This window comes from Embiotoca jacksoni, unplaced genomic scaffold (genome assembly GCF_022577435.1).
Source record: "Embiotoca jacksoni isolate LCO1_2020_lvr unplaced genomic scaffold, fEmbJac1.0.p SCAF_25, whole genome shotgun sequence".
Lineage (NCBI taxonomy): Eukaryota > Metazoa > Chordata > Actinopteri > Embiotocidae > Embiotoca > Embiotoca jacksoni.
In genome coordinates this window covers 335,516-346,541 of record NW_027185376.1, presented here as the reverse complement: position 1 = coordinate 346,541, position 11,026 = coordinate 335,516, and the positions used below count along the sequence as shown (strand labels likewise).

Below are 11,026 nucleotides of genomic sequence, written 5' to 3'. Positions count from 1 at the left end.
TGGAGCGCCACAGACTGAGCAACACACAACCACTACTGTTCAGCGAGGCATGCAACTGTGATCACTTGTATCGGAGTATCAAGTCCAATCATGGCTCTGTCAGGACAAATTAAACTTGGTTCACAAGATCCTTTAGTTGGGAGCAGGTTTATAGTTTTGACTCATACTCCGATAGTCTAAAAGTCCAAAAAAAGAATTGGTGGAGATCCATTCCGGGTTTTCCGCTTATTTATCCAAAAATTCAAGTTTTCATTTTCCATCCGTTTTGTACATCCTTCGTAGCTTCTCTCCAACGATCGATCCTGCCAGAGTTGTTGTACGTTGTATGCGATCCAAACTTTTTCTTCCCTGCACACGTCACATGAACGGAATAATTTACGCTTAACAATAATTACAACCACACCTAAACTTTTACCATTTGTTGTGCCAAAAAATAAACTAAATTGTCATAACAACTCGATGTTACGTAGTAATCAACAAATGAAATTATTTCTAATATAAAAAAAATGTGTCCGTTACTGGCTCCATTGAAAGGTTGAACAGACCGACGTTTTTTTTCAAAAATGTGAAAATTCTTTAAATGGTCGTCTTTCTTTAAAGTGACGTTTGCATTATTATTCATTTAGAAGGTGCTCGGTGTCAAAATCTAGTTTTATACATTGCTTAGATGGAGCATACGTCTGAAATGTATTTCTGTTAAATCAAATAACCTCATTCTGGGTCTCGATGCAATGTAGTCACTTGTCTGTGTGCTCCGATTGCAGAGCAGAACAGCCTCAGTTATTTTATTTTTTTCCCCTGTGGGAGTTCACTCGCCCAAAGCATGCAGCACTAGGCTGGTAATGATAGACTATAGTGCTCACTTCTATATTTCTGGCAGAGTGAATGAATTTTGTATGAGCTTCCTAGATGATGCAACAAAAAGTCCCGGTTACAGATGACACAGTTCACCAGAGTCGTACTGAGAGGACACGAGCGCCTCCACTCGTCTGTCAAGACTAAAGACGGCTTGAATCAAAGTGAAAACAGATTGGCAGGAGCAATGCAGCGCGCCGAGTGTTAAGACGGAAGAAGTACTGGCTCCTTCAAGAACAACATCCTGCAGCTGCGTGGAGGCAGCACCATATCCTGGATTCTGATTTCTGTGTATAAAGAATGACACAATATTTTTCCTCCAATTTTGAGTGATTATCAATTAGGCGCATGTAGGCACCTTTATACTTTGTTAAATTGAACAAAAGTTTTAGAAAAGTCAGACTTGGAGCTATACAGTTTATAGTTTGTGCTGAAAGAAATGATACCAAGCGTGGAGAGTGCAACATCGAAAAAGATTTCTTAGCCAAAATGACCATGGACTTAAAGGGTTAGGGTATAGGTCCTTATAGGAAGCTTGTTGTGTCCGATGTCAAAAGTTTGAATACATTTTCATTTTTAAGTGAACTACTTATTGTCTATATGTGCCTGTTTGTGAAACCTTTCCTATTGTATTTTAAGTGAGTTCTATAAAGGACTACATGACATGCAGTTTTTCAGACCCTATTATTTTTTCAGACTGAAACCAAACTGATCACAGACAAGGATTTTAATAAATCAGAATAGAAATGTAAAGTCTCTGATGCATTGGCATTCCCTCTGTTGTCTGATTTGGGCTTATTAATATTTTTGGAATCAAATTCCCATTTTACTTCTCAGTTTCTTCCACAAAACTGTAAATGTTCAGGTTCACGCTAGCAGGAGTACGTGGCTGTCCGTGATAAATGCTACATCAGCTGGAAAGGACCTTTGCCATAAAAGTTGATTTATTTTCTGTATTTTTTTTATTTGCTTATATCGTGTTTCTGTCTTTAGCGAAATCGTCCTTTGAGCCAGAGGGCGAAACATTCAGACTCATTAAAGACGGAGGCTCCAGAAAGTCCTGCATGACAGAAGGTGACATGAAACCTGCTTTCTAGCGGTTGAGTAGAACAGCGTGTTGTTCCTGTGGGGAAACAACCGTCTACATTTTCTCCGGCCACAGTGGAGGAGATTGTTCCCAGTGTAACCAAGCCCTCCTTTGGCATTGGCAGAATCATGCACTCACTGTGCATCCGGCAGGGGGAAGAAACACAGACGACGGTAAGACTGTTTCAGAACAGGAATCAGATCTCAGTGGGAATCATTGTTTTGTCTCATTTTACTATGATTTATTTCATGTCCAGGATTTTACTTTCCCTGCCACTGTAGCGCCGGATTAATGATTCCTCTTTTAGAAGAAGCCAAGAATTTGTGCACCTCTTCCACCAGTTATGATACTAATGTTCAGATTTCAATTCATTATTATTTCGTTTTAAGAAGAGTTTGATACGGAGGCAGGAGAGGAGCTTACCATAAAGTCTGACGCAAAGGGAAACGACCACTTCATTTCAATTTTATTTATATTACGCCAAATCAGTTATTTCAGGGAACTTAACAGCAAAGTACTTACAACATTATAGCGAAAGACCCAACAATTCAACAATTCCTACGCAAGCGACAGGTAGGAGGAACAAACTCCGCTGGTACCAGGCTCAGAGTTGGGCAGCCATTTGCCTCGACCGGAGTTAAATTCTATCCAAAATACAATACCAGCAACTTTGACTCTCCTTATTTCAAATGTTGTCTTTTTTTTTTTTTTTTTAATCCTCACAAAAAAGTGTGAAGACAACAGTTTGCCCACTTATGTACGTGTCTGACATTTTCTAGGCTGTGAGCGGTTGCCATGGAACCAGTCGAGACTCCAGATAGTTACCACTTGGCCAAGAAATCGTCTGCGTAAAACCACAATTTGCCATTTTTGTACTTCAGTTTTTGTGTTGATTAAAAAAAAAAAAAAAAAAAAAAAAAAAAAAGAGATATATTGTGTTAGCTAGGGAGCTTGAAGAGGAAATGAGACTGGAACTCCAGTACACACAAGGACCCTGTCAATAAAAATGGTCTAACAAGATATAATCTTAAATAGGCTATTATCTTAATTTTTTTCTTATCAATAGTTTTATATACTGGGAAAAGCTGTTTTATTCCATCGGATATGGTTTACAAATTTAAACATAAACCATGCCATTTGATTGTACAGATGATAGATAGAATATTAATTTGTGGGATTGTATCTTTATCTGTAGATCTGTTCACGCATATAATACACAGATGAAGTATGTGCCAAATAGACTGAAGGAAAACTACTCACACAACAGACTGGAGGGTTAACAGTCCTCTCAGGCCTCCTACATCACAGTGTCACCTGAGCACCCCTCTTCACATCTCCTAATGGACGCACAGCTCTGTGAAAGCAAAAAAAGACAGCCATGTTATAGACATTTCTTTATACTGTAACCTTGAATTGACCTCATCAAAAACACCACATACTGTATCGCTCTTTTCTCTGTTGCTTTGCTTCTGCAGCTTGAATGACACCACTGAACTTCACTGTATTGTATTTTGTTGTACTGTCACTAGTCGGCACTGCGTGTTGTTTCACAGCTCGCTGTTTGGAGTAGAATTTGAGGCATGGACATTTGGCTACAGCTCAAAATTGCAACAGGCTAAGACCTTCCCAAAACAGATCTGGCAACCAGGAATATGGAAAATAACAGAGAGAGAAAGAAGACAGGAGGTCTTTTAATTTGAAATTGCAGAAATAAATCACACAAAATCTACAACGTTAAACAGTGTAATGCAATGCAGACAAAACAAATACAATTCATACAATTATATTTTCATCCAGTTAAAAAGAAATGTAACTTTTTTTTTTTTGTATTAAGTTGACAGACAGCTGCAGTGAGTGAGTTTAGGTACAGGTTAACCCTTTATTGCATCATTTGGGGATGCAAGATAAGTTATAGCCTATCAAATACCCAAGATAATAGATCTTTATATATTCCCAATGTTGTATGTTTTATAGTCTATTATACTGCTTTAGCAGCCCTCCTGTTCCGCCCCCCTGTGTGTCAGTGGTCAGAGTATAAATACATCATGTCACCTTTAACCGGTGGCAGCTCCCTCTCAGGGAGTCAGAGGGACCCGCAGCCCACCCTGCGCACCGTGGAACCACAGCAGATGTTCACAGTAAGTTTTGTTCTATGTATTATTTTTTTTGTAATATCTATTATGATATCTTAATGTGTCCCCCACAATCCCACCCTTCCTTTTGAACAAACTGAAAAGGTTTGTTGAACAACTTGTTCTGGGCTTGCAACTGCTTGCTTCAAGGTCAGTATCACAACAGGTGGCGCGGAGGACAAACTGGAGTGCGTGACCGTGTGGCATTTTCCACAGCAGCCATCTCTCCCGGACATTGTGACGAGAAAACGGGGAGAGGTTTTATTGTAGCTTCGCGTTTATGTCATTCAGCGTGGAAATGTGAAACAAAAACAAACTAAATTTGATGATTCTAATTTGACTGTTACAAAGTATAATACAATAAAAGCAGAATATAAATTGTTTTACCGTGTTCTGAATGTTTTTTTTAAAAGACGACTGCAGAAATTCACCGGAGAGAAGTTTGTTAGGTTAAAAATAGCAGGCAGCTGCACTTTGTTGATATTTTTTACCTCTCAATTGTATTCATCTGCCATCCGCTGCTCTTTCCTCGGCGAGTGTGAAATGTGTAGAAATCAGGAACATGAAATTAAAAGCATTATTCCGCACAGGGAAAACGAGTCCTCCTGGTAGCGTCATCTCATTAGTACACCTGTCCAACTGCTGATTAAAGCAAGCAGCCAATGGCGTGACAGAAACTCAGTGCAGTTATAGGCTTTTTTTTTTTTTTTTTTTAGAAAGGCTCAAGATCTGCTGCAGTTCAAATCAGCGGGGAAGAAAGGTGATTTGAGTATTTCAGAAACGGGCTGATCTACTAAGAAAAAAAAACATCTAGATTCCTTATTGATGGCAGAAGCCAGAGAAGAATGGCCAGACTTTGTCAGCCTGTTAGATAGACATATATAGACGAGCGTCTCTGAAAGCACAAGTCAAACGTCGTATTACTCGTCAGCCAAGAACCACAAACGGAGGTTATAGTGGGCACAGGTTCACCAAAATTGGACAATGTTAGATTGGAAAAACACTGCCAGTAGGGATGCACAATAGCAGATTTATTTATTTTTTTAAACCAATATTCAATATTTTCCAACCCTCTGGCCGATTGCCAGTGCTAATACAAGAATAGACATAGACTCCCCCACCCTTCCTGCCCCCCTCCTGCCCCAAGCGTCTCCTCTGTAGTGGAATTAACACATTAAACCAATATGATAGCCAACTGGCAGATGCATAATCGTGCTTTTCAAAGTGAGCCCATTCACTGGGTAAAATAAGAAAACAACTTTAACTTATGTTATGTGAAATATGAGATAGTTATTTCAAGTCAAGCATTGTATGTTTTGGCCTATTAGCCTATTGTATTGGCAGAATTGTTCATTTCAGGCTGATGCCAATATTTCCCTTCAAAGCTTTTATCGGCTGATACCTGACGTGCCGATATTACTGTGAATCCCAAGTTCCCTGGTCTGATAATAGTTTTTATCACAGTATTAATTATAGTATAGTGTTGACAACTTTGGACCCCTTAATTGAGCATAAATAATAAGAGTATTGATGCTGACCATGCCCGTCCCTTATGAGCAGTGCACCGATCTTCTAATCCCAGTATAACACGGCATGTCACATAGCTCATATAATCTGGAGCATGACAGTGTACTGAAATAGCCTCCACACATCCACCAGATCTCCAGCCTATATAGCACCTTTCGGTTGTGGTGGAAATTGAGATTTATTTTATGAAAGTGCTGCTCACAAAGCATTTGATTTTATGCAATCATGTCAATATGGACCAAGATCTTTAAAGAATGTTTCTGGCACCATTAGTGAATCAATGCCATGAAGAAGCCAGACCTTCCTGAAGGCAAAAGGGGGTCCAACCTGCTACTTTTGCACAGTATACCTAATAAAGTGGCCGGTGAATGTAGATATCAGTATTTGACATAATAGGACGAAGCAACAAAAGAGCACAAATGCTTTATATAAGTGTGGCCAGCAGTCAAAAATATAAACAAATGAAGTTATTTTGCAGATACAGTTTTTGAAAAGGAAATCCTGAATCTATTGAGGTTAAACTCCCCAACAGTGTATAAAGTGGCTGCACCTTGACCAACATGAAAATGTAGTCATTAAAAAATACAACGTTCTTTAGTTTAAAAATAAAAAATTCTCCCTTTAGAGCATTAAATAGTTGATGTGTTCATGTTGAAGTTGTATAATAATGTTGTAGATGGTCCAGGTTGTACAAGGCTGTACTGCAGAAGTACTTTTTGAATACTAAATCAAGTGTCATAGAAAGAAAAATTCCTCCAGTGCAGTACCTGCATCACAGGAAGCAAATGTCTTCTGTTTCTTTACACCACTGACTGTGTAACTGCAGAGAGTGCAGAAGTTCACCCCCGACAGCTTCCTAAATTAACAATGATCGAGTTGTTCAAAAGTCTATTTTAGTTCCATTATTGAAAATAATGGAGGAGATTACTCTCGTACACCAAATTGTAACACACTTATTTTTACTTTTAAGCGTACAGCTGCTCGTTCAGGACTGCACGCTGGTTGACGGCAATAATGTCACCTCCTTCCTGCTTTACAGAAGTTGTGCAGATAAAGCGTCGACTGCTCTGATTGTGGTTTGTGTTTAGGTTCTTGCTTCCTGTCTGCATCAGCATGGGGATCAGAGCTGCTCTACCCAAATATGAGATCTATTTCTACAACACGGTGCTGTGTCTGGCCATGTTCTGGGCGGCCAGCTGGGTCTTTGAGGTGTCCAGTTGTGAGTATGATGACACACACTCACACAAAATAATTGTAGAATATCATGCTTTTTAATTAACCTGCTAATACAGAACAAATACACCTTAAACCAATCAGTGCATTAGTTTCCTTGACTGAGGTTCATGTGGGATCCTTAACCTAAGACATGATGTTTATCTTGAGCCGCCTGTAGTGCAGTCATGTACTGACAACACAATGTGCAGTATACATATGGGGACAGTGTTACTGTGTGACGAGTTCGAGCTATGCAGACTACGCTGAGGAGATCAGGTGTCGGTATTAATACCACAGAGCACAAGAAGAAAATAGGTCCTGTGTTCGACCTGCATTTATTTCACTGGAACAAAAGTTTCACATTTGCATTCAAGGACAAGAAAACATGCAACGTATATTTGAATTTGTTTCCTTCTGTCCGGTTTTCAGCCAATGCCAACAGAAAGACGTTCAAAAACAGTGTGACGCCAGGATGGTACTACTTTGGGAGGAAAATGGTAAGAGAGTGTTTACAGCTCATCAAGACCTTTCTCATTAATGTAAATATTTCTCTTATTTTTGATTGTTTTACTCGCTGATCTGCAGGATACGGCTGATTTCGAATGGGTGATGTGGTTTTCCACCTTCAGGGAGCACATCCTGTTTGCTCTCTCTGGCCATGTGCTGTTTGCCAAGATCTGCTCCATGCTGGCTCCACAGGTGCTTCTACTCACTGACTGATTATTGTCACTGAGCTGCTGAAGGAAGAGTAAAGTAGTGATCCATCATCCCCTGCTAGGGTTAATGGTCTTTGTAAAAGACTGAGCCACTATGAGATGAGGTGGAAGAAACCATCAGGCTGTCTGAGCTGAATTTATCTCCCACTGCATCGTGTCATTGTGAATATTTTGTGACATTTGTAATCCCCTTTATTGCAATTTATTTTTACAACATGACACTGTAGCTTTTTTATATTTTTAGCTGAACAGCAGATGATAAATGGGAGCAGGTGGAGAGACACGAGCTTCATTACTGGAGTGACTTTTAGAGAAAATATTGAATCTTTTCTTTCTTTTCTCTCCCACAGTACAGGTCCTTGGTGTACATGGTGTATGGTCTGCTGGCTGTGTGGACCAGTATGGGCTGGACCTACATCACCCTCATCCTGTCCCACTGCATCCTGCTCTACAGTGTCTCCTTAGTGAAAATCCGCTGGCTTTGCTTTGTCACTGGTCTCTGCACCCTCGCTACATTCAAGTGCGAACCCTTCGTGTCCTGGCAGGTAAACTGCTGGCCTTCTCTTTACAAAAAAAAAAAGAAAGAAAGAAATATTCGGCATTGTATCTCTTTCCTGGTTTACTCTTTCTCCTCCATACAGGCGGGTTTTGTGGAGGGCGACTTTGATCTGCGTCACGTTCTCTTCTACGGAGGCTGTGGATTTACGATCATGCGCTGTATGAGCTTCGCTTTGGAGAACTGTGAAAGGAAGGATGGGAACTACAATATCCTGGAGCTACTCAAGTACAACTTCTACCTCCCTTTCTTCTATTTTGGGCCCATCATGACCTTTGATAAATTTTATGTTCAAGTAAGTTGAACTATATTCTAAGCATTAATCACAGTCATATAACCAGAAGTTCAGGCATTAATGGACATATGACATTTTTATGTTGTGTTTTTGCACCTTAAAAGAAAACAATGTCTCCTTTAGATTTATGGTTAATTTTGACATCCCATATATATATATATTTTTTTCCCCTGTTTAACTGAATTATCCAGCTTGTGTAATGCTGTTTTCAGCTTTCCTATCATGTTAATTGATCACTGCTGGTGTCTTTTGAGCTCAAGGTTGGAAATCACTCTTTTGAAAATGACTTGGGGATCCAGCACTGATCTTAAATTGCTGATTTCCTTTGCTTTGATTACTATTCATGTAGAGATGAGATGATTTAGAAAACACGAGAATAAATTGAGTTCCTCTTATGTTCTGTGGTAATGTGAAGGATAGACTCAGCGGTCCATACAGATTGCATCAACGACAAAACCAGTCTGATTTATACTGTATACATACAGAACACAAGACTGCTCTTGTTCTGTTGAGGTTGGAGGTCTCTGGCTGTATTGGTAGTTGGAACAAGTGTTTGCTGCCCTCTGCAGGCCAACAAGTCGGACATGACCAGGAGAGAGTGGGAGATGTGGAATATCAACCTGCAGGGCGTGATCCACCTGGGAGTCATCATTGTCGTGGACGTTCTCTTCCACTTTATGTACATCCTCACCATCCCCACTGACATGAAGCTGCTGAAGCACCTCTCTGACTGGGCTCTAGGTTTGTGCCACCTATTTGAATATCTTTTGATGCTGTAACGTGCTGTAAATGAAGTTTGAGTATTAAAATATTAGAAACTAACATTGTCTACATTTTATAACCATGTTTGTTGTTTAGATTTTAGTAAAAATCTAGTTATGATTTCTTTCCTGTTAAAATCCTCAGAAACTTTTAGCATGTAAAGAAAATTGTCATATTTCCTGCAGACATAGGGTACCATTTTTATGGCAGCTTTACTTTTCATTATTTGAATGTAAACTGACAGCGGGGCTCACATAATTTCATGTTTCCAGTGGGTCTGGCTTACTTTAACCTGGTGTATGACTGGGTAAAAGCGGCAGTCATGTTTGGAGTCATCAACACTGTGTCGAGACTGGATCACCTGGACCCGCCCAAACCGCCAAAATGCATCACTATGCTCTATGTTTTTGCTGAAACGTGAGTTAACACAGCTTAATCCCATCTGGTTCAGATAGTACATGGTATAATTCTGTAATACTTTACTTTTTTTTTTTTTTTGTAGCCATTTTGACAGAGGGATCAACGACTGGCTGTGCAAGTGAGTGTTTCAGAAAGATAAATACAGTAAAGTCTTATTAATCATGTCAAATGAAGAGGTTCTGATGAGGCATTATTTACAGGTATGTGTATGATTACCTGGGTGGAAAGCATGACAATGTGGTGGAGGAGCTGATAGCGACACTGTGCACCTTCGGCGTCACCATCCTCTGGTTGGGACCCTGTCAGGTGGTCCTCATCTGGGCTTTCTTTAACTGTTTCGGTCTCAACTTTGAGCTGTGGACCGCCAAGTTCTTCTGCATGGAGCCGTTTTCCTCTTTTGAGGTTTGTTCAAGGAGGTTCCCTTTACATTTCTGTAAGGATAATAATGGAAAGTGTGGATTGTATATCAATAATGTTTAATTTGCAGATAGCTATGTCGGAAGCAATGTCCCGTCGCATAAGAGCCATCTTCAACACTTTCAACTTCTGGTTCATTGTGCTGTACAACGTTCTGGCTTTGAACAGTTTGGACTTTGCCAAGTTGGTCACTAAACGTCTGCTTCTTAAAGGTGATTTTTTTTTTTTTTTTTTTTTCATTTTGAAGAAGGTCAACTTCTTCCAACTGTTTTAACAATAAATTACCTTCGCAGGCTTCCCCATCACCACCATCATCGTCATGTTCGTGACCTACTGCCTGGTTCAAGTGATCAAGGAGCGAGAGAGGAGACAGGCCCTTATAGATGACCCTGATCCACTCCCTCCTCCACCCCTTCCAAATGCTGCCATGAGCCCAACCCCCCCTCTGACTGCACCCCCTGCCGCTCCGTCAGTCGCAGATCCCAGCAAGGAAAAAGCAGAATAGATATTTGGTGTTAAAATTATGAAGGATAGGTTAGGTTAGGTAGTTACTTTATTAATCCCCGAGGGGAATTTTTTTTCCGCTACAGCAGCATACAGCATACAACAGCACAGTAGTGAGTGCTGTCCAAATGCTAACAGTATTATCGGCAGTTTAGATTTTTTTTTAACATTTTGAATGGATGTAGAAAACCACGATTACTGTAAATAAAGTTTACCATCATTTAACAGTATTTATACCAAAGGAGAATTTATACTATTGAGAAAATGTCACTGATATTTAATGTAACATAGAATGTACACCTGTATGCTATCCAGGAGCCAATTTAATTACTAACACAAAAAACAACAATGTAGGGACTGTGATTTTACTGAAACCTGTCTCTATAATGCAAAAAAATTAAACTGCAAAGATTTGATCGAAGCATTACACTTTGTGTTTTTATGGAGTTTTTGACCTTTCTGAGGGAGCTGTTTGAATATGAATGAGGGGCGTTTTACACTACTTAATGGGGAGTCTTATCATTAAGGCCACGAGGTATT

The 11,026-nt window shown here is 39.8% G+C and overlaps 1 protein-coding gene across 1 annotated transcript; it reads left to right on the top strand.

The window, feature by feature from the left end:
* The first annotated feature begins 4,012 nt into the window (after window positions 1-4,012).
* On the top strand, window positions 4,013-10,902 carry hhatlb (hedgehog acyltransferase like, b). The gene is made up of 12 exons (XM_069159428.1): window positions 4,013-4,080; window positions 6,690-6,820; window positions 7,246-7,313; window positions 7,402-7,515; window positions 7,883-8,077; window positions 8,174-8,383; window positions 8,953-9,124; window positions 9,418-9,562; window positions 9,648-9,683; window positions 9,766-9,967; window positions 10,053-10,194; window positions 10,276-10,902. Exons 2-12 carry the CDS (start codon window positions 6,715-6,717, stop codon window positions 10,485-10,487), a joined length of 1,602 nt encoding a protein of 533 aa, XP_069015529.1. The 5' UTR covers window positions 4,013-4,080; window positions 6,690-6,714; the 3' UTR covers window positions 10,488-10,902.
* Window positions 10,903-11,026: the final 124 nt, after the last annotated feature.

Coding starts and splice junctions, on each gene's coding strand:
- hhatlb (XM_069159428.1), top strand. CDS start 6,715: ATGGGGATCAGAGCTGCTCTACCCAAATATGAGATCTATTTCTACAAC. Junction 7,516..7,882: donor GCTCCATGCTGGCTCCACAG/GTGCTTCTACTC, acceptor TCTCTCCCACAG/TACAGGTCCTTGGTGTACAT. Junction 10,195..10,275: donor TAAACGTCTGCTTCTTAAAG/GTGATTTTTTTT, acceptor TTACCTTCGCAG/GCTTCCCCATCACCACCATC.